Below are 25281 nucleotides of genomic sequence, written 5' to 3' on the forward strand. Positions count from 1 at the left end.
GTATACTTGATTTATCCGTTAGGTGAATCTTCTCCCAGGAATACTTTTGATGGCGTTTTCCCCTTCCTTCGAGTTGGCAAACCTCAACTTTTCCCTGAGCTATGAAAAACTTCATTGCTATTGTGAATATACCAAAATACTATCCTAGTGTAGACCACTTACATTTTGATTTTGTCATTGCTGGAGAAATTTTCTAAAAGGAAGCTCGTTGAAAGTACATTTAAAAAAAGGATAGTCTTTTTTTGACATTCTAATGTACAGATGGTGATCAGAAAAATGGAAACACCTGTAGTTGGCAACACGTCAGATATATGGGTTTGCAGTGGTGTCGTGCGCCCGCAGCGCCGGACCGCTGGTGGTGGTGTGTTAGGTCGGTCTCCATACTACGTCAGGCGCAGAGGAACAGCAGTGTCCAGTGGCTGCAGCAGACGGAGGTAGTGTAAAATGTGAGACCTCTCAGATTTTCAAAGAGGGCAAATTATTGGTGCGCGGTTATGTGGAGTGAGTATGACGGCAGTGGCTACTGTGTTAGGTGTGTCGCGTGGGACAGTGTCGAAGGTGATGACGGCCTACACAACACACGGGAAAACTACATCGGGTAGCGATGGTATCGAGACGAGACGAGACGAGACTTTGTACAGTCTCGGTCTCGTCTCGGTAGATAAGTAGCGGTCTCGGTCTCGATCTCGTCTCGAGTCAAAAATCGCCGTCTCGGTCTCGTCTCGGTCAGCAGATGCTTGTCTCGATCTCGGTCTCGAAGGGCAAGTCTCGGTCTCGTCTCGGGTCTCGTCTCGAAAGTCTCGAAATAAATAGTGTGAAATTAAAATTGTGAAAGTATTATTATCGTACAGTCTGTCGTTTTCGCTTCTTATTTTTTGCCTTCATTCTTGATTTAGAATTATGGTATATTGTAAATGACATTATGATCACTTAAGTCTTTTGGAAGAATCTACATGATGAGACGTGATATGTCAGCACGTTTTCGAAGTAAAGTCTTCAGAAAAAGTTATTTTTTCATTTCTTATAGCTTTGTTCCTTTATTCATTCGAAATGCATTATGCCATGATCATAGTATTTGACGCTAAGATACAAATAATGAGCATTGCACCATTCCATTTGAGTTATTAGTCATCTCCAAAATGCTGATGTTAGTGATACTGTATTGTCCTTTGTTACACGGAATAATGTATGTGGTATTGTGGTTTTATTTAATATCTAAATTAGAAATAGGTAATACTTTACATAATGCAATTTGAGAAATAAAACTTTATTTTGCGTTAGTAACACTGCTTCTTTATCTAGTGGTATTGTAGGGTATCTAGAAGAATTTTTCCTTCAATATTTCACACAACATGGTACAAAATTTCAGCATTTTGAAAATATATATATATATATATATATATATATATATATATATATATATATATATATATATATACACGTGGATTCAAAGGGCTATATTTCCCCTTAACGCTCAGGTATACACTGAATAAAATGAGCTTCATTCCTGCTTTACACTGGATAAAGAGGCAAAGTATGGCCCCTCCTCTCCCCTCCCGGCCCTCAAGCCCCTCCCTTTATCATATCTTAGATCTGCACCTGCGACTAGTCTCGGTCTCGGTATCATCGGGGAAGCGGTACAGTGGGCGGAAGAAAATCATGAGTGACAGGTCACGCCGGGTATTAAAGTGCATTGTCACGCAGAACCGTCGTGATGCACGTCGCACGCAGAACTCAATCAGCATCTCCCCCACCCTGTTTCGACAATCACAGTCCGCCGCGAATTACATGACATGAACTTACGGGGTCGTGTTGCACGGGCCAAACCGCTCATCAGGAACCATAACGCTTTCGCACGCCGCAAATGGTGACGCGACCATGAAACTTGGACCGTTGAGGACTGGAAACGTGTGATATGGTCGGATGAGTCATCCTTCACCCTATTCCCAACCACGGGCCGTGTTTATGTGTGGAGAACGCCCAAAGAAGCTTATGATCTGCAGTGTCTCCGCCCAACTGTGAAACATGGCGGAGGCTCGGTGATGCTGTGGGCTGCCATATCATGGTTTTCATTGGGTCCTGTGGTCACACTTAGCGGACGAATCACTGCCAACAATTATGTCGCAATTTTAGGAGACCACTTGCATCGTATGGTCCGGATGTTGTTCCCGAACAATGACGCCATCTTCCAGGATGATAATGCACCCATTCACTCAGCTGGCGTTGTTGCAGCGTGGTTTGAGGAACATCGGGATGAAGTTCAACACCTCCCTTGGCCCGCCCAATCCCCAGATCTCAACATAATTGAAGATCTGTGGTCCGTCTTGGAAACACGACTCCAGCAATGATTTCCCCTCCATCCTCTCTCACAGAACTGACTGATGCCCTGCACGAGGAATGGTGTAAAATTCCACTTGCTACTATTCACGACCTCTATGCCGCCATCCCATGTCGCATCAAGGCTGTTCTGAAGGCGAAAGGTGGCCCGACACCATATTAATCTGGTAAGTTGCAATTTCGTTCAGGTGTTTCCATTTTTCTGATCACCATTTGTACCTTAGAGCTGTATGGAATACCTACACGGAGGAATACCTACGGAACTATCGTCCCTTGTGTGTCAATTGCGAGTGGCTTGCGGAAGGCTGTCTTGCAGTTTTATTGTGGAATGGCATCAATTAGCATGGCTGAGTTGTAATAAGCATCTACGCAACTTGTGAGTGATATACATAGTCAGATGCTCTACTGTTATACGTGTAATTGCTGTATAACAGAATGGGAAATGTTGCGTTCAACGGTAGAGGGTTGTGTCCAGGTATTTAAGGTCGTGTAAAAGTGTAGACGTTGGTGTTTAAGTAAAATTGATTGTGTTAACCTGTACACGCCTGCGCAATGGAAGATTACCCTGTCCACGAGCTGGCAGATATGCAACTCATTTATGGAGTAGCAAGGGGCAATAGCCCAGAGGCGAGGCGTTTATATCGTGACCGTCGCCCTCAAAAGAGAGTAACTTTCCTTGTATTTTTCCACGCCTCCATATTCGACTTCGAGAGAGGGGTCCCTTCAGTTTCTCGTACGTGAAATTAGAGGAAATAGCCCCCCCCCCCATATGGACAGCTGAACTTGAAGACAGCATACGTCGAATGATCAGAGACCGTCTTGAAACTATCATGTGTATGGCGTAAAAATCCACATGCAACTCTAGTAAACGATCAGCAGCAGAAAGGAGGTGGGCTGATAAGGGCCATTTTTCGCCCATCAGGCCCGAGATGTGAAATGCATGTTTTCCAATAGTATACCTCATAAAAATAAGAAAACAAATATATTTTGATGGAAAGCGCTATAAGTGAGAAGTAAAAAAAAAAAATAAACAAAGACGTAAGTCGTGTGTTAATGAGGAACGTAAACACTAATGTCATGAGTTGGCATCCGAGAAAGCAACAGTAAATAGAACACTAACGGCAAGAATAAGAAGAATGAAGTCTACTACGACTATGAGATCAATATATTACATCGGAAATAATCAAGCATAGATAATAATCAGATAGCTGGAGACACTTGTAGCTAGTTTGCAGATTAGGCATCGTGCTTGCTGTCGTCATCCGAATCGCCACTGGACCATCCTGCAGCGGCATCTTGTAGTGTATGAGTATATTCTAGACTCGGTTTCTTAACTGCGGTGGAATTGTGGCGCCAGTAATCCAGAAACCATAGTACGGAAGCAACATGCCCACAACATCCGACGACCCGTGCGCCTACTTTACATTGACAGTACCACTGAACTCGGAGAACAGAAGCATCGTCATGATGTATGTACAGAGAGTACATACCTTTGTCACTTAAGTGCTCGTGAGTGTAAGGATCGGAGACATCAGGTAACGATTGTTGGTCGTTGTTTTTCATCTTTCCCTCAGTATTGCAATATAACGTATTAATGACTTCCCATCGGTACTTCATTGACGCGTGGTATGTATGATTCTTCGATATATATATCTATTGCAGAATGTCATGCCATTCTGCGACTGGTTTTCCTGCTCGCACTTTTACTCATACCACTTTCAGAAATGACACGCCTTCTCAATACTCCATAACGTGCTGTCTCTATTTTTGCTGCCCTACACACATATCCGCGCAAACAATACATTTTCTTTATATATCTTATTGACATGCTGAGCATGTATTTTCAGTCACAATCGGTAACTTACATCAGAGCTGGAGTATCCAGTTGAACTCGTACATTACAAAGTATAAACGGTATTCATCGCTCTATACTCTCGCGCAATACATTTTGTTCTCTAATAGGTAGAAGGACACACTGAACCAAAATCAGTTAGTACTCATATCAAAGGTTACACAGTGTTATATTATGACGAGTCAGATTTATTTTGGTTCATCGACTCCTTCTTCCTATAAGCCTCCATCAAAGACAGCAAACATTACCAAAATGTCGCAAAACGCTGAAACGGACTCTTTTTGGGAACTCATTTCTATGACTTACTATTTTCTTTATCACGTATCTATTATTTTTACATATGCAACATATCTTCTAGTATACAAATACATTGCAAACTTGTCGGAATCGGACACTTCATTTTTCCGTTGTCTGATGGGCGAAAAATGGCCCTTATCCGCCCACCTCCTTTGGTGTGGTATGGTGAATAATTTTGTGGTAGGATCTTATTTATTACCGGCCTGCCTGTGTGGGAGTACGTATCTTTTATTTTTAAGTAATTTTCTCCCAAAATTGATAGAACATGTGCCTTTGAACATAAGACAGCAGATGTGATTTCAGTATGACAGTGCACCTGCACATTTTGACAGGAATATGCAGACTTACCTAAATGAAACATTCCCAGATCGTTTGATTGGGAGAGAAAAACCTATGTTATGACAACCTCGTTCATTCTACCTTACGCTGCTTGATTTTTTATTTCGGGGATACGTATGAAACTCCGGCCACGACAGTCGAAGAACTTGTAGCTCGATTTAATATAGCTGCGGAAATCATCTACGAAATTTCAGATGTGCTTGACCACACGCGGAAAAATTTGCTTCGCCGATGTCATCTTTGCAATGCGGTCAACGGTCGACAATATCAGACTGTGAACTGTTATTCTTCATAGCTGTCTCGTGTACACATACTGCATTGCACAAATACTGTACAAGGTACCTCTGAGTATTTCACAGTTGTCCTACCTTGTATTTATACGAAACAGAATAAATCGATAATTTGAAATTGTATTTCTTTCTTTCCTTGTGCAACACGCGCAACACCTTGAGTATCGTCGAATTTCATTCCTTCTGTACTCGTAGTTATTATCTTCCACGGATTTACACATTACGGGGAGGAAATCTTTTAATGCAGCTTACTTTGGCTCAAATTATATTCACATAATTTGTGGGAATCACTGTTGTTATGTGAAGAATCCCTTATACTCTAGTTCATCATACATGATCTTTTGCCCCTGACTGTCTTACGCATAGTCGTTATAAACCTACTCTGGATCAAAGTTATTTTTTCCATTTTTACACACTCTTAAGTTGAACAGGAAGCCGTTCATTGATCATCCGTCACCATTAGCATAGAAGTTATAATTGTGATAAGCTAAAGACTTCGTTTCATTTAAATTCTTCTTCCGAGTCCAGACGTTCATTACATTAATTAAGTTACACCCTGTATATATAATGATAAAAATAATACCGATATTAGTGTCGATGAAATAGTATTTGGAGTCACTCAGACGAACAGTAACACTTCCGATGCAATTTAAATCCATACTCAGATACCATTGCCCTTTATGCTCAAAATGAAACTATTCTCCCCGTGCGAAGAACGGGTATTCTGTTAATAATTTATTATTAAACATCACACCATAAAAAAAGTGTATCACGTAATGTACACGTTATACTGTTACTTGCTTAATGTATAAATGGAGGATGAAGGACTATTATTGGATCAAAAGATCCAATATATTTCAGACAAAAAATTTCTTGTAGGCTTTATATCTGGAGAACAACATATAGTGTACCCAAACCTAAACTATGACTGAACTCACAAGGAAGGGTCACGCAGTGGCTCCGCTGAGATCCGAACGAGACAATTGTGTTTGCATTTGAAATGCTATAACTAGATGAATCCCAAAGTTATACGTGCCACCGGGAGGAATATCGTGAGTTACAACATATTTTGTAATGTAAGAACTACAAAAAAAAAATTACATGGCAGAATAGTTTGAACCGAGTCATTTGTTCGGAAACGGTTGGGTAAGTGGAAAACTCGGCCAACACGTATCCCATCATTTTCAACGACAACGGTAAAAAAAAAAAAAAAAAAAAAAAAAAAAACTTTGTCCCACGGTCCCCCGCAGGGTTCCAGACGGGGTTCAACTCAAAATTTTCAAATGGCAAGGGGGGTTAAGTGGCACATAATTTGAAAGCTGTTATAAAATGAAAGAAAATGCAGCAAGTCTCGACTCTCTACAACAACCCTGTGCAAAATGGCGACGGGTCAAAGTGTAAACAAAAACTTAATTGAAAAGTCCATGGTCACCCCTATAAATCGGAAATGGTGAGACAAATGTGAAAACAGAAAAGGATGTGTGGTATTATTTTTAAAGTATAACGATTTAAGTGAAAACGTCTTGTCCCAGGGTCCCCACATGGTCCCAGGTGGGGCCCAACTAAAAAATTTCAAATGGCAAGAGAGGTAGGACATCGTTTGCAAGATCTTGTTAAGTGAAAGAAGATGGAGCACGTCTCGACTTTCTACGACAACCCTGTCCAAAATTGCGGTGGGTCAAAATGTAAACAAATTGGAAAACAATCCAAGATGGCAGCTTAAAACCTATATCGAAAGGATAAGCATACCAAACTGCTGAAGCTAGGAAAACAAATTTGGCATTAATGTTGATTAGTAAGTGACTAAAATATGCAAAATGTTCAAAAACGCGACATCTTGAGTTCAAAATGCCGCACTATGTATCGAACGCATATCCAGCTCACACCACTGGTGTTGGAGAAGTGAACGTTTATGGTTAATAGTCCACAAAATATCAAAGAGTATAATCTGTAATCCAATATGGCTGCCAGCGTGAAAAATGAATTGTATATAAACATGTTATTTCTTGGAATACTGTGACCAAGCCAACAAAGTTTGACGCAGTTCGATGTACTGAAATGACTTACATATGTTTGGTACTACTTGCCAATCTTGCAAATGATTTTTTTATTTGGTATTGTTTGAAGTATTGAGATCAAACCAACGAATGACATACAAATGTAACCATAACGAATACGTTACAATAGAGCCCCCAACTTACTGGTGCAGCAAGTTCTTTCTGTATGAACTACGTATGACAAAATTAGAAAAATATCCGACGGTATCAACTTTTTTTTTTTTTTTTTTTTTAACTATGAGTAGGAAGTCATAGTTGTGTGTTCATCGCATATTCGTTATATTCAAGTAAATAATGCCGAGAGAACCGTGACGAACGTGCATTAAGAAGAAACCATATGTTGTTACCGAATGAAATAATAGTTGAAGTGAATCGAAATTCAATTGTTCTTTAGTCTTCCTAGTATTTATAAATACATAATAGAGAAAAATAGAGATTTAGATTTGTACTGTTATGAATGGCATAGGTTTTAAGCGGCCATCTTGGATTCAAGGTGGCCATAGTTTTTCAATTAAGCTTTTATTTACATTTTGACCCGCCACAATTTTGGACAGGGTTGTCGTAGAAAGTCAAGACTTGCTGCATCTACTTTCATTTAACAAGATCTTGCAAACGATGAGCTTCTTAACCTCTCTTGCCATTTGAAACTTTTTAGTTGGACCCCACCTGGGATCCTGTGGATACCCTGGGACAAGACGTTTTCACTTAAATTGTTGTACTTAGAACATAATGCCAGACTCCCTTCCTATTTTCAAGTCTCACCATTTCCAATTTATAGGGGTGACCATGGACTTTTCAATTAAGTTTTTGTTTACATTTTGACCCTCCGTCATTTTGCACAGGGTTGTTGTAGAGAGTCGAGACTTGCTGCATTTTCTTTCATTTTACAACAGCTTTCAAATGATGTGTCACTTAACCCCCCTTGCCATTTGAAAATTTTGAGTTGAACCCCGTCTGGAACCCTGCGGGGGACCGTGGGACAAAGTTTTTTCTTTTTACCGTTGTCGTTGAAAATGATGGGATACGTGTTGGCCGAGTTTTCCACTTACCCAACCGTTTCCGAACAAATGACTCGGTTCAAACTATTCTGCCATGTAATTTTTTTTGTAGTTCTTACATTACAAAATATGTTGTAACTCACGATATTCCTCCCGGTGGCACGTATAACTTTGGGATTCATCTAGTTATAACATTTCAAATGCAAACACAATTGTCTCGTTCGGATCTCAGCGGAGCCACTGCGTGACCCTTCCTTGTCAGTATGATGTGCTTAGTGCCTGAAAAATACGAAAACTCGATTTAGGGGCCATTGAAAAATTCTGTTGCCCTTGATCCAAAAAATCTAATATATTTCATTCAATAAAAAATAAATCTTGTACGTCTTATATCTGAAGAACTACATATAGTGCAGCCAAGCCAAAACTATATCTTAACTCAGCATGATGTGCTTATTCCGAAAGAAATACGAAACCTTGATTTAGGGACCGTCCAAACGTTTGTAGCCCCTGATCCAAAAAGTCCAATATATTTCATTCAATCAATAATTTTATTGTATGTCTTATATATGAAGAACTACATATACTGTAACCCAACCTAAGATATCACTTAACACAGTGTGATATGCTTATTGCGTAAAAAATATGAAAAGTCGATTTAGGGACCGTCCAAAAATTTTGTGGCCCGTTATAAAAAAAATCCAAAATATTTCATTAATCGAAATTTTTCTTGTACTCCTTATACCTGGAGAATTACATATCTGGAGAAAACTCGATTTAGAGACCGTTCGAATATTTTATGGTAACTGATCCAAAAATTAATATTAGCCAAGATCATAATATTTTGATCCATTTTTTAGATCATTCCTAAAATTCTTGTTTTTATCCAATCTTTCTTTTAAACAGTATCACTCTCTTTGTTCTCAATTTGAAATGTATCAAGCAATTATAAAGCATTGCTTATTATCCAATTTGTATTCGGTGTAGAGCTTCAATTTTCTCAAAGTTTCAAATAAGATAATGAAATATGATTTACTATCGGAATTCGTGTCAGGATTTACTATTACTTTTATTGGTGTTTTCCTTTCTTTCAATTGTTAAAACAAGAAACTTCCTTGCACTGTCATAAAATATGTGCTCTTTTCCAATAGCATAATAAGTGCTCATATAATTTTAAACTTTGAAATTAACAATTGAATCAGTACAAGAAGTATAATTTGGATAACGAATGATTTATAATTGATGTTTAGTGGCGTACTGAAGGAAAGGGATTAAGGACTTTGAAACCCCCCTTGAGCAAGGTATTATGCAAAATTAAGCACGTTTATCATATTAGCACGTTTATATATATAAACACTTGATATTATATAAACTTGTGTTCCTAAAGCCCCTGAACCCCCTAAACATTTGCGTAGAGTACTGATTGTGTTTCTCTTATTATTTTAACCGTTTTATGCTTTTAACGAAATTTGAAGTGCAGGGACCCTGTGAAGGTGACCACCTTTACTATCAAAATTTCTTTAATGGTTCTAAGGTTTTCTTCAAAACAATCAATAACGAACGAAAAATAAATGATTGAGTTTGATTTTGAATCGAAATTTGAAATACCACCAAAAAGTTGGCCCACCCAACCTTATTTTGTAAATGCCTCTTAATAATTTTCAAAACAAACTATTTTCTCTTCAAACCAATCAATAAGAAAGGAAAACACGTTATTAGCTTGAGTATTGAATCGATATTTAAGAGCAGAAAAAACAGTATGAAGTTGACCACCAAATGTATCCTGCAAATTGATATATTTTACTGGTTGTTTTGAAACAAGTGATTTTTTCTTCAAAATAAGCAACCCGCCCCGAAACAAATTACCTTCATCAACATTATTTCTTAATTATATTCTTATGTTTTTCGAATCAAATTACTTTTCTTCCAAACAAGCAATAACAAATCCATATCAAACGATTGATTTTGGTCTTGAATCGAAATTTGTAAGTAAAGGAATCAGATTGAATTTGATCACATTCTAAATTTATTTTGTAAATCTCTTTCTCTATTTTTTCGAAACAAGCGATTTGCTCTTAAAAACAACCAATAAGAACCGCTTGGCTTCGGTTTTGATTCGAGACTTTAAAGTGGAGCCAATATGAAATTCTATCACCCATTTCTCTTGAAAAGACTCTTTATGTTTTTCGAAATAGACTATTCTTTTTCAAAATAATTAATAGTATACGCATATCAAACAATTGATTTTGATTTTCATTCAAAATTTTAAGTGGAGGAACAAGGGTAAATTTGGCCATATACCAACTTTATTTTGTAAACATCTCTTTATGTTTTAAGAAAGATACGATTTTTACTATTTTTTCTTCAAAAAAGTCAATAATAAACGAAAAACAAAGATTGGCTTCCGATTTCAATTCGAAATTTGGAAGGAGGCAACTTCACATAGATGCATTGATTCCCTTAAAAAATTCCAAATTTCCAAACGCAAATTCTAAGCCTACAGTTTTAAAATAGCAGTTACATGTACATACTTCAACTTAGTATACATAAAAAATTACAGCATTATAAAAATATCAGATAAATAATATTATTTATTCGGTATTGAAAACCTCGAATCAACTATTGGAGTTATTTAGCGTCATTTTTTTAATATCACAAAATTAAAGGTGTGGGACATGGATATATTACGAACAGTATTTTTATACAATTTATATATATATATATATATATATATATATATATATATATATATATATATATATATATATATATATATATATATATTTAAAAATAGACCATTTAGAATTATTTATCCTTACATTTTTTTATATCCACAAATTCAAGGGGGATATGCGATATTGATATATTCAGAAAGTGTTGACCACCCTACAGAATGTCGATCCTATGCCGTTTCGGTCCTGTGCCGTGTCGATCCTATGCCGTTTCGGTCCTGTGCCGTGTCGATCCTGTGCCATTTCGGTCCTATGCCGTGTCGGCCCTGTGCCGTTTCGGTCCTATGCCGTGTCGATCCTACGCCGTTTCGATCGTATGACGGTTCTCTCCTATATATCCTTAAGAAAATAATTGTTACTTAATATTGCGTAATTATAAAATAATGTATTTTTTATTATTTCGATCGTATGAAAGTTCTTCTGTCGATCCTATGCCGTGTCGATCCTGTGCCGTTTCGGTTCTGTGCCGTGTCGATGCTATGCCGTTTCGGTTCTGTGCCGTGTCGATCCTATGCCGTGTCGATCCTACACCGTGTCGATCCTATGCCGTGTCGGTCCTGTGCATGTAACCCAAGTGGGACACAGGTATAAAGCTTTTATACTCTAGTGACACACAGTGTTAGCCTAGTTATTTTCTGTAGTGTCGTTGGTTTTCGCTAGATGTAGCTAGTTTGTTGCCAAGACGGCGGAAGATGGATCGTCATGCTCGCGTTCCTCTCATCGTAAACAAGCTGTATTGTATGAAGCTCAAGAAATTTTGTCGTCACTAGAAGAATCTTCGAGTGATGGAGATGTATCTCTATCATTTCCTGATGAATATTATTATAGCGATGCACACATATTATGAGAAGTAATGCAAGAAAAGGCTAAATGTTGCACAAGTGTAGGTGGCACATTGGATTGGGGTACTAAAATCAAGATGGCAGCGAAAGAATTAAATATTATTCTTTTTGACAAAATAGTTGAAGTTTTGCAATCAATCCTAAAGTATAACAATAAATTTCTACATGTTTTCCCTAATCTATTAGAGTAAGGCCGCGCTAAGAAGAGCTCTGACAACTCTCACGTGCGATCAAGCGCGGTTGCCACGTTTATCTTCTGTAACAATACAATATAACAAGGGGCACATTTTGTGGGAAAAGAATCACCTATGTATTACAACAAAAAAATATCATTTAACATTATGCCTGACGAAAGTATTAGTCAAAAGAAACAAACAAATTAGTTTGCGTTAAGATAGTTTACAAAATCGGAAAGAAAACCGTTACTTCTAAACACAGGCCTTATGCAGAATCGTTTTGACGTATGATTGGCGTCATACTAAATGTCTGACTACTGCATGGAAACATATGTTAGTCGAACTCTTCAGTATGACATCGAGCTTCTTCGTGGCTAAGCGGTTAGCGTACGCCTTTGGCATGGGACCTCCCGGTTCGATTCCCGGCGGGAGCTCATGTGGTACGGATTCCACCTTAATCAGGTAGTCCACGTCTCATATAACCTCGCTGCTGAAAGAGACGTTAAACTCAAAATCAACTCAACTCTTTAGTATGACACTAAACACGCGTCAGAACGACTCTGCGTAAGACGCATAATCTTTTTTTTTTTTTTTTTTTTTTTTTTTTTAATGAAAACTACTTACGTTAGAGAATGGCTTTTAATTGTAGACAATTTAATTCCGTTTACTGTAGAAATCTTACGCTTTTTTCCTAGGGTGAATAAAGTTTCCGTCGGTTCAGTGAGATCTTTCGGGCACTTCACTTTTGTGATTCTTTTCACAGTTGTAGAGGTAATGTATAAAGCTGAATCTACTCTTTCAATCACTTTATTCACTGGCAATAAAGGACCGTCGTTACGTTCTTTTTCGAAATATTCCCTAAGATTAAACACAAATTCCCGTGCCTGACTTGTCAAGGGCACTCCCTTTCCTCACTTCTTACGCACTTCAGGCATTGTGTTCATAAATACAAACACACACACATACACATTCTAAATTTATATTTTAGGTCTATGTGAATAATACGAATGCAAACTATGTTCCACTGATGAATGAAAATAACAACGAGTAGACCACAATATTCACACCAATGCACTGAGATGATAGCACAAAAAATCAAAACAACCTGACAACACAAAAACTTTCACAGTAATGAGTAGGTATAAATGCGACAACACTGTTCGGTTACCATGGAAACAACCTAGTGTTTCCAAATGTATTTTTGTGGGTCTAAACCTATCATCCCCTTCACATATTGGTGAAAAATGTCTTCTACGAAAAGACAAACATAGCTGGATCATGTTCGTTACTTTCCAACTACTCAATTTCTAAATCAGTCCTTATGAAAAGCTCATTATAACGGTCTCTGTAATACAGACTATGTACATTTTTTTCGATGTCAACAAATTTCCTACAAAGACCATTAGAAATTCTACTAATTTCAGCCTGAATTTCCAAATCACGGTTCATTGGCCTTGAACTTGGCCAGAAGAGCCGTACACACTCGCTACCCTCTTCACTTTCAATTCCACGAAAACCTACTCCCTGCGGCGACAGAGAGGTGGACCGGTTGTTTGTTCCATGTAACCCCAATTCTATTTACGTAGCAAACTTGTCAAAGGACAGAGTTGTGTCAATAAGTGGAAAAAGAAAAAAATCATTATTGTGGCAATAACGTTAGGCCTAGTGGAACTACATTGTGCTGGAATGTTGAGGAGTAAAGTGAAGTACGATTATTTTTTAAATATCTAGTTTGTAAATATTTCAACTTATAATCTGATTCAATCAGTGATAAAGTAATTCGATTCCTTCATCGTTCTGTCAAGTGGTCGCTTTGATTCTTCTTGCTATGACAGTTCGCAACACTGTCGTCAACTTGCACAATGTTAGATCTGTCAGAGCTCAGGTTACGATGGTCTTAGAATAATCATACCAAAATTCTCTACTAATCATAATAAAATATGTATATATACAGATTGTTCAAAAGGTCACGGACCATGATACATTATATTAATGTACACCCTCCATTCCAAAAGAAACCGAACGTTTTAAAAAAACAAAAAAGCAATGTATATTTTGGAACAAATCATTTTTATTAATCAATGTATTCCCCTTCTGCATCGATACACATATTTGCACGCTCCAACAAGTTGTCAAACGACTTCTCTATGTCCTTTATTGGAATGGTCTTTAGGACGGCGGTCGTCGCCTTCTCAATGGCATCAATCGATGCGTACCACTTTCCTTTCATCGCCAAATGCAGTTTCGGGAACAGATAGAAATCGCACGGAGCGAGATCTGGTGAATAGGGCGGATGATGAACCGAATAATGTGATTTTTGACCAAAAATTCAGTTACAAGTCGCGAACGATGTGATGGTGCATTATCGTCCAAAAGAGTCCAACTGCCGATTTCGCGATATTCAGGCCGAATACGACGAATTCTTGCCAGCAAACGCTTCATGACGCCCAAGTAAAACTCTCCAGTGACTGTCTGGCCGGGCTGAACAAATTCTTTGTGGATAATTCCTTTTGAATCGTAAAAACAAATCAGCATCACCTTAACTTTTGACTTCACCAAGCGACTTTTTTTGGGTGTTCCTTCATCCGGCGCTCTCCATTCAGCACTTTGCCGCTTTGTTTCGGGCTCATATTCAAAACACCACGTCTCGTCACCAGTTACAATCGATTTCAAGAAGTTTCGATCCTGCCGAGCACTTTTAACGATGTCTTTGCAATGCGCAATTCGATAAACTTTTTGGTCTTCGGTGAGTTTGTGTGGTACAAACCGCGAATTAACCTTCTTAAGGCCCAAAACTTCGGTCAAAATGCGGTTGTTTGAGGAATGCCTAATTCCATTTCAATAACTTTCACCGACGATTTTTTGTTATGTTTGATGAATTCACGCACTTTTTCGATGTTTTCTTCCGATAATCCGGTTCTGGGACGGCGTGATCTTTCGTCATCATCCAGCGTCTCTCTACCCGATTTGAATCGCCTGAACCACTCGTAAACTTGCGTACGGGATAGACACTCATCACCATATGCATTTTGTAGCATTTGGTGCGTTTCACTAAAAGTTTTACCCAGTTTAACACAAAACTCAATTGCAGCTCGTTGTTTGAAACTCATTTTCCGACCGATGTACACAACACACTGACAGTTGAAACGCAATAACTTTGTTGCCGTGCATCCAAATGTCATGACATTTATACCAGTTATCAATGAGGGACTACGCCATCTACCGGTAAAATATTACAACAGATGGCACTAGTGGTACTATTTGTTTTCAAAAGTTCGGTTTCTTTTGGAATGGAGGGTGTATAATGTAACAACATGTCATCAAGTTACCATGGATATACAAAGCCTTTCTACTTTTGAAAAACCTTCAAAACTTCCTAATCTCCCATGCTATAGTTTTGCATAGAAACAAACACAACTACTATCAAACCTATCCTGCCATCATATGTAGATACCAAGATCAAAGGCCAATCTCATCGCATAAACAAAAATATCTGGCAAAGTTTTCTCAATCAATTTCCTCCTAATACAATATTCTTTAACACCGATGCTTCAAAGGCTGCATACAACCCAGTTCGAGTGGCAATCTTTATACCTCAACTTAATATTATCCAACAACTGAAACTTCCAGTTGTCACTACAGTATATGAGGGTGCAGCCTTTGGAATACGACAAGCCTTATTATTCATTCAATGTAAGAATATCCGACGTGTATGTATCTGCACGAATTCCTACAATATGCTACAAGCACTCACTTCTATTCATTGGACAATTAAAGCTACTTGGACTTTATTAAACATTAAATCACTTTATCAAAAATTAATTGAAATGGGTCATATTATAGATTTTATCGATGTTCTTAGTCGTGTTGACTTAAAACCGAATGAATTTGTCGACGAATTATATAAAAAAAAAATCTCGTGACACTGAACTTTCAGACAATATAAAACTACCACCTTACAACTTTTTATTTTACATTGATAAGCTTATCACGGAGCATTCTGCCCTTTGCAAACACAAAAGCAGAACTGGACCAGGAGCATACTATTGGCAAACTAACCCACCACAATGTACTACCTTGAATGTACTTCGCACTTGGCCACGATCAAAAATCATCTTATAGACTTCGTTTTAACACATCAATTACTCTGTATCTATTGCACAAAATTCGTTGAATCGATTCACCTCTCTGTTGGAGCAACGAAGAGGTTGGTACTCTGAATCATCTCATATTACATGTCCCTTATTGCCTAAAAATAGAACTCAAGTTATGGAAGCGCTGAATAAACGCTATAGTTATGGATCCTTCACCACCAAACCAACCTTGACGAACAATGATCTGGATATCTTTCAACAATTATATATATATATATATATATATATATATATATATATATATATATATATATATATATATTTTAAGGCAATGGACCTGTCCTTTGAAATACTTTAGTCATTACTTGGTTAATAATATTTTTTTCTTTTATAAATCATCATTTGGTGGAAAAATAAATAAAAATAAAAATACATCACGAAAACATACCAGCTCTGTATATTACACGTAGGTAACGGAATTAACATCATTTATACCTCCCAACAAAAGAGAATGACCATTTTTCAATTTACACTGGAAAAGGTCAAAGCACACATTTTAACCAACAAAAACAATTGTACTCCGCTTTCAATTCTAAGGATGTGGCTAAAACAGACTTTCGTGTGCACTCTGCTAATTACAACACCTATCAATAGGTGAAGGTGAAGGTGTGTGTTCATGTAGTATAGCACTAGTTTGCAAAGCTTCATATTGTAAGTTCTGTAAAGAGAGTGAGTAAAGATTTTGTCAGAAATTGTATATGACTGATGACGATAGAAACACCCCTGTAAAATTACTTCTGAATAATAGACTTACGTTTAAGGCACTAGCTAGTTGTAGTGTATTTAACATCATGAATCAAAATTATAAAGTATATGCAGTGGCGTATTTAAGGGGGGCTTTCAGGATTAAGACCCATACACAATACAGTTTGCAGGTGCTGCTAATTTCTCATAGAAATGTACTTCCAATCAAATGGTTTCATGTCGTTATAAATTCCAAAACTGACTTTCTCCAGCAGAAGAATCAGAGGTAAGGTCGAATACAGTGTATATCCATTCTTGTAGTCCTTCCTTGAAATTATATTTCCAATATTGGTAAAATGTATTCTTGATTTGAGAAAAAAGTGTGCTAAGAGAAATGTAGAAACTCTCTTCAAAGCTAGGTTGCAATGGTTTTGAAGGTATAGCTTTTCCATTCATGTACATGTAAAGGAATTAACGTTCAAATGTTGAAATTCAAATGGATTACTGGTGACGGTTTCACTGGACGCTTCATTCGACAAGGAACAACGAGTGATATAGCCTGTTTGTCCCTGCTCACTCGGCACCTGAACACACCAATCTTTGATCGCTTGCTCACTGGTGACGAAAAGTGGGTTCTCCATGACACTCCCAAACATATCCGATATTGGTTGTCACCACGTGACCATGTTCCTCATACCCACAAAGGCTATGCTCTCTGTATGATGGAATTGTCATCAAGTGGTGCATTACAAGCTCCTTCAACCTAGTCAGACCATCACTATTGATCTTTATTCTCAGCAGTTGCAAAGGGTGCACCGTGCATTGCGGCAGAAGCCGCCATTAATGAATTACAAGAGTGTGCTGTTTCTGCATGACACTGCCAAGCCACATTGTAAAAAGGAACCGGGAGATCCTTCAGCAACTTAGCTGGGAGATCCTGTCATGCGCCATATTCATCGGACTTTGCATCAACAGATTACCACCTGTTTCATTCCTTCGACGACCACCTCCGTGGGAGATCCTTCGCAAATGAGGGAGACCTACGAAACGCACTCACCAGATTTGTTTCCATCTATGACCACCGAGTTTTATCGCCAGGGTACTGTGCAACTGCATGAGCGTTGGCAAAAGATGTTGGATGCTGATGGAGATTACTTTGAAACCTAAGGTACGTACGGTCCATTGTATTCTCTTTGTTTATCACTGCTCTAGAATGGCAAGTACTTATTTGGTTACCATGTAATAAGCTAGAAATAACACAAATAATGAAAGCCTTACCACTGTGTAATCCTCTAGTAATAAACTGAACACTGAGATACATATTTTCATGCAGTTGAACAATCTGAGACTACTGCATAATCAAAGTAAATTTGTTCTTACCTGCAAGTGTCTACGGCAGTTTTTAACTCGCTCAAGACGGGTTTGGACAAAACAAACCTCCGAGCTAACCGTATCTGAGGGATCACTTTGAAAGATCTGTGAAGAGCACTGTCGAACTGAAGGTTTTGGGATTTTGTGTAATTAAGTCACATTTACTCTGATATTCTATTTTCAATTTATTTCCTTCCCTCTAGCTTCTTCATTTATGGTGTTCTATATATCCGTGAATTACATAAGAAATAAACTGGAAGCCATACTCTACCCTTGTGGTATAGTAGTCCAGCACATATTCTTTAGGTAAAAAGGCAGAACCTCGTAAAAACTTTAATCTTATTAATATTGCGTTTAATAAATAAAATACTATACATTCCATTCCCTTTCCCTGGAAGAGTGTCTTTCGTGGCTGAGTAACTAACGCGAACGTCTTCTGTTTGCGCTGTCTTACTTCGATTCGGTTCCGATCCTTGAATAAAAACCCAAGTTGTGGCTTGGATTCCACCGAAAAGGTACATTAAGCTCCAATTAATCAACCTTCTTCTAGAGAAAGGCTTCAAAACGGAAACAGTTTTACTATTACATACAGTACAATATTCATTGTTTAAAAATTAATACGAGAACGTCGACTTATTGGAAAGTTAAACTAGTTGTTTTACCTAGTCATTTAAAGATTCACCGTTAAGTCATTTTCGTGTTCAATATTGGGTTCATATGCACTGTGTTTAATTTTGGGTTGAGATTAAGATAAAATTATCGTATGAAAATAGTTAAGTCCTGTAAAATTCCCTACTTCATCAGCCGCGACGGGGCATACCTAACGAACATGCTCTGCCATTTTAACATTATCTTACTGTAAAGAAACTGGATTCCGTTAGAGGGACAAGGCTAAAGCAAATAGGCAAAACATCAAAGGGGGCATACAGGCGCTTATAACTTTCTAAAATGAGAAGAACATAATTTTACAATAACAAACTGATAGCTTAATGGGTGTTTGGAAGTTAAAGGAATAGCAACTTAAGGTACGCTCTCACCCTTAACGATAAAGAGAAGATGCGGCCAGTTATTCACGCATAGTCCATGTATTTTCGGTAAAGCTTCTCAGATGGTAGATCTAATAGTCTCGATGATTTTCCAAATTAGCTCCTGGTAGGACTTGTCAGACTAAGTCCCCATTCGCAGAATGACCATCCACCAGTATGATCGTTCGCCGATCTTTTTCCGATCGAGCTTTCTCAAGTCTATTTGTTTCGACTGTCTCTCTGACGTCATGCGGAAGAGAAGATCGAAGTTTCCATCAGGTCATGCCCCGTTCATTACTCCAAATTGGCACAACTCGAGTACACCTGTACTCCTGACGATGACACAGCGTCGCACCACAATAATCCCTTCCGAGATGCTAACGTCGACGGGATTCACATACAGTAAACCAGGAAGAAGAAGACTTCCTTCTGACAAAAACTTACTTACTTGGAAATGTTGTTTCCTAGTTGTGTCAGCGGACCTTGGGTAAATGTTCGGAGCGTACGTTGATACGATTATGCAGCATGACTATGAGAGTTCAGTAGAAACAAACTTATTGAGAAAGCAACTGATCAAACCAGAAGTGAAATACTGCAGACACTGGTGAGACTTACGAAAGGTAAGGGAAATGCTACCTAATGTTTATTACAATTATTATTGATACATACAAGGACTTCCTTGTAGTACTGTATACAAAGCTGATTGAATATGTTGCTGACTGCGACAGATGTCGATGTCCGACGTAAATGACATCCAACAAGCGATGAACTTCTGCTGGGCTTCAAATGGATGACTGCTCAACCTGGATTTGAAACAGATCTGCCGGTCCTGGCTTCATACCCCGTTACATTACAATCCTCGATTCTCAACTGCACACACAATATTCAGTTAGAGTAAGATACTACTGAAATGCACTACTTATAGCAAAGATAGTTTAGTATAATAAAATCTTGCCTTTCCCAATCTTTTCCACACTGCGATCCCTTTCAGTTTACAATACATGTGAAGGATCTCTTGCAATATATACGGTTAGTATTTATATATATACATATACAACATATATACGGATGTGAGTGTGGCAATTCAATAAAATAATTCGTAAATAAATAATCTGGAAGAAACAGAACTTTTCGCGCTTCCAACAACAAAAGCTATGGGAAGAATGTATGTATCACAGAAAATAGCTCAGTCAAGGGTTTTTGACAAATGAAAGAATGCCGAGCAAGAACTTCTCATTTCCTCTTTCCTTTTCGAGTCACCTATTGTGTCAAAGATAATTTTCGTTTGAAGACCTTTTACAAACACGTACATTAGTCCCTACACGCTTTTCGGCTCTGTCAGAAAAAGTACCGTTGGAGTATAGGCAACTTCTTGCAGGTCGAATATCACTTCGCATGCAAATTGATTTGTCATGATTAATTCGATCATTTAACTTAAAATGGTGTATTTCTCACCACTGTGTGTGCCTTTCTCAGATTGGTTTGCGGACCCTCTAAGATCGTCTTGCGGATCCCTGGGCTCCGCGGACCTCAGGTTCGGATAGACTGCTTTAAACTATGCGTCAACATGAAAGTTTACTTTTAATTCTTTTCATAGGTGTTTCAAGTAGAAAGGGCGAAATTAACAAAGACTTGTTTCCGTAAACGTACTTTGAGCAGTCAAAGTAATTGTTTATTTATTTCGAAAATATCTTCTATAGAAAACAGGAATGATTTCCACGAACATAATAGGCACGAGAACTAGTTCCCACAGAGCAGTTTGGTATTGAGTTCAGGTGATATTGAGGATTTTGAGCTTAATGCCTCTTTCAGCAGCGAGACTATGAGACGGGATCTACTGATTAACGTAGAATCCGAACCACATGAGCTCTCGCCCGGAATCGATTTGATTTGATTTTGAGTTCAACGTCCTTTTCAGCAGCGAGGCTATATGAGACGTGGACCTACTGATTAACGTGGAATCTAAACCACATGAGCTCCCGCCCAGAATCGAACCCGGATATCCTACGCCAAAGGCGCGTACCAGCAATTTAATATTATTACTCCAAAATAGCTTCAGCTACATTCTTAATTTTTCTGGATGGGAGTTCATGATGTAAGAGGAATAGCAATATTTGTTTTACATACTATAAGCTATTGTAAGCTGGAGAAAAAAGTTTGTTTTGGTTTCCTATCACGTTAGATAGAATGAATACAAATTTAAAGGTTATAAACGTCGTAGTTTATACAGCAGTCAACGAAAGTGTCTTCTTGTATTCCTACACATCATCAGTAACTAGAAAATGGACCAATTGCATTCAAATTTAACGAATCTCTGTGCGGTATAAACAAAATTATACTCAATTTGTTATTAGTAGAACATGTAGATAGATAGAGAGTGAGTGAGTGTGTGTGTGTGGGGGGGGGGGAGAGAGTGAGTGGCGATTATACATTTTAAACCTCAACTACAGTATTTAATCTCACTTAGTATACACTCATATATTTCGTGGAGCCTGTTACTCAAAACTTTAAAGCTTTCAGCAGTGATTCCACAAGTCGTTAATTATTAGAAAGCAAAATACTAGAACAATATTAAAAGTCGTTTGAAATGTGATTGCATTATATAATGCAAAATAATTTTTAACGTTCAATTTTTAACCCTAACTCGCTCTTTTAAGTCTCTGGAACAGTTGTCATACTTTATATTGTTTACTGAACCTCCTCCTATTTTGTATTGTTTTTAAATAATTTTTGATCTCTAATTTCTAAACATCAACAAAAGTGTGATCTGTAATTTTTTTTCCAATACACGAAATGCATCTTGGAAATCACAATTATCATTTACCAATTCCGCTGTAAGTTCACAACAGAATTTATATTTAGCAGTTCAGGGCTATATTCTAAAGATAAAAAAAGCAGAATGAAAGAAGGCGAGTAAAAGGATGGGTAATTTTTGGAGGCCTACTATTCCCATGTCGGTGGATTATAATGAGAAATCGTGAAAAACTCTTGTTCACATAATTATGAATACTAAATCTCAACTAATTATCTATATAAAAAACAAACACGATCCCGCAACCGTTACTATCTGTTTTTCTATGAACTGTGTGTTCACATTTATGAAATGAAATGAAATCTTTTAAGTTTTATGTGCCACGTTTATGCCAGCGAGGATAAAGGAGACGCTGATGATGAGAAATGAATGAAATGGTGGAATGAAGAGTGGGAGGAAACGGGAAAACCCCGAAAAACCTACGCACAATGTTTGTCCACCATAAAGTTCACTTGGCGTGAGCTGGGATCGAACCAAGGACCCTATGCACCAGAGGTAAACGCTCTACCACTGAGCCACCGCGGCCCGTATTGACATTTAGTCATCGTAACTGGTTATTCAATATTTTTTCACGACTTTTGATTACTTAATAGTTCACTGACATAAGACTAATCTCCAAAAATTAATTATCCTTTACCCATCCTCATATTCATTCTCTGACTCTAGAGGTAGTTGCAATGGTCTACTGATAGCATGCTCAGTTATGGGTTTAATCAATTGGCACACAGTTCTGTTGTCTTACACAACGAAATCTGCATTTAATTTTTAGTAATATGTAGCAACTAAAAATTCTGATATTAGAAGATGTAATATAGATAAATACTCGTGGCAGAAATATGAACGCATTTGTAACTACGTACATTTTCAGAATTTCCGCCTGTTTCACGCTCTAATTATTTTTTTTTAAAAAAAAATGAAAATCTTACAAAAGATTTATAACATTGTGCGTACTCTTTACGTACTCATTTTGTTGATTTTCATCTTTATTTTATTTTATTTTTTTTCAGCGATCCATTGAAGTCGTATGTACCTCTATGTCCCTTCCCACTTGTCATAAATGTCATTAACATTGATTTTGTAAGTTTCACCTTTAATACTTTCCCAGTTCTCTTACAAGATACGTCATAATAGAATTCCGTTCTCGCGTGCATATCTTTTTACTATTGCCTTATAAGTAAATATGTAAAGTTCACTAAAAACAACTAAAATACAATGGCATAAAGTCTTTTAATTCTCTATGCTGTGAATACATAATTAAAATCTTACAAATATGTACAAGCAAGTATATAAAAAGTGTGATAAATTATCAATAAAAAAACAGCCCTCCTTTCTTATAAACTCAAGTTCGTATTTAGAAAAAAAAAAACTTTCTCACAGTGTTTACAAAATGTGCAAAGAGCTCCTTAATTTTGTCTTAATTCCTATTTCTAGATTGACGAAGTGAGTGACCTTGACCAGAAAAAGCTTTAAATTCTTCAGCAGGGTCCTTGTTCTGCAAAATATGAAGAAGCAAAACATTAATATTACATAAAATATTTATTATTAATATATTACTAGAATATATAATCTAGTACTTATGATGTTAACTGTATTAGGTTGGTGCGAATAAAATGTCCGCCCTCGTGCGTCACTTTCAAAGCAAAAAAGGAAAAAGAAAACATATACAGTACCTGGTTGATCAAAATAGTTGCCGTCTGCAGCCACACACTTTTGGCATCTTTCAGCCATAGATTGGATTCGTAGCGAAAGAAACCTGGACTCTGCGATGTGAAATAATCCTCAAGCGCACGTTGCTTCGCTCAACTGTCAGAGTAGGTTTTCCTTCCCAAGAACTAATCGAGAAGTCGGAAAAAGTTTAATCGGAGCGAGAAAGGTAAGCAGAATGCGGTGAGTGAGGAAAGGTTTCATACTATGTATGATAGTCCTTTAAGTCCTTTAAGCGACATGTAGTTATGAATTGTCGTGAAACATGAGAAAACCATGTTTGCGGATCCGCAATAATGGTTCTGCCTCAACGGAGGAAGACATGATGGATCACGTCCACCATAACAGCAGCAACACTTTCTACGATTAGAAGAGTGATTTAGGACACTGTTATGGACGTTGATCACAACCTAACCAGTCTTGACCATTTACAATTATTGTAGCGGATCCATATTTCATCACAAGTGACCATCTTCCAAGTTAACCTATACACTCAGAAAATTGCATATCTCTCCAGTCGGTGATTCTCGTTGGCCAGAGTCAATTTATGTGCCAGCCATAAATCCAATTTTTTCACCTTACCGACTGTACGAGATCAGTGAATGACAATGGTATGATGTACGCCTAAGTTTTCTCTAATGCCACGACTACTTTTCCGAGGGTCTGCTTCCACGGTGTTCCTGAGAAGCTCATCCAAACATGTTAGTCGGTGTTCACGGGGCTCAATTTGCAATGCTGTGTTACCTAAGCGAGATTTGTCAAACGGGTGAATGGTATGTTTATTTGCCATTACTGGCTCAAATGCACTGATAATATATTTTGCGGCTTGCTGCAGAATGTCCCAGTTTGAATTTGGTAAGAAAAATCACTCATGGTGCACTTTCATACAGCCCTATTCAATAACGCAATGCCTCTATCCGAGTACCTCAGTCTGCTTGTAAGACATACCGAATTTGTGACGTTAGACACGTGACCTTAGTCCATCCCTGTGTTGTTTCTGAAGTGAGTTTGTCACCAGACATCAAAACGGACATTTCATTTGCATCGACCTAATATCGTAAGTAAGACCTTATAACTGTCGTATTTAGTCGTATTATATTACCGGATGTAGCGAAGTGCAAGTATTTTGGGAAATGACAAAGTGTATATAATTATATGGTCTATTTTCTTTCAGTTCCCAAGGAAGGTGGTACTCTCAAGCGCCCGAAACCTACTGAGTTGCAATTACGAAATTATAACGCATTCTGTAGTTGATGTATCGACGAAAATGATACCTCATTCGAAGGGTTATAGAATGGATTTCTGAACGGTGATCCGATTATCCCAGTAGTACTAAATAGAGGGAACTCCTGTTTCACCATGATTCACTGTTATTGAGCGGCTATACTGTCAATAGGCACACAGAAAAATATTGGTTGGATACTACATTGTATGTCTACGATATTGTAAGAGGAGAACGTTAGCCTCTGGAATAGTGCTTATGAAATAATTCCGAACAACATGCCAAATGTTTCGATCAAGGTAGCTACATTTTTGGAGACTTATTTTAATCCCGTACCAGCAATCTCCATATTATGTTTTGTGTTGGCATTGCTATAGATACTGTGTGCAATT

The 25281-nt window shown here is 37.8% G+C and overlaps 1 protein-coding gene across 1 annotated transcript in view; it reads right to left on the reverse strand.

Moving 5' to 3' along the window:
• Positions 1 to 23171: 23171 nt before the first annotated feature.
• Positions 23172 to 25281, reverse strand: part of Ufd1 (ubiquitin fusion-degradation 1-like) — a 43310-nt gene continuing 41200 nt past the window's right edge. The window contains exon 7 of the mRNA XM_081768950.1: positions 23172 to 23455. Coding sequence (XP_081625076.1) covers positions 23378 to 23455 — 78 coding nt within the window. The 3' untranslated portion in view covers positions 23172 to 23377. The remainder of the gene's footprint in view (positions 23456 to 25281) is intronic.

The sequence above is a fragment of the Thermobia domestica genome, chromosome 8, assembly GCF_964235325.1.
Source record: "Thermobia domestica chromosome 8, izTheDome1.hap1.1, whole genome shotgun sequence".
Taxonomy (NCBI): domain Eukaryota; kingdom Metazoa; phylum Arthropoda; class Insecta; order Zygentoma; family Lepismatidae; genus Thermobia; species Thermobia domestica.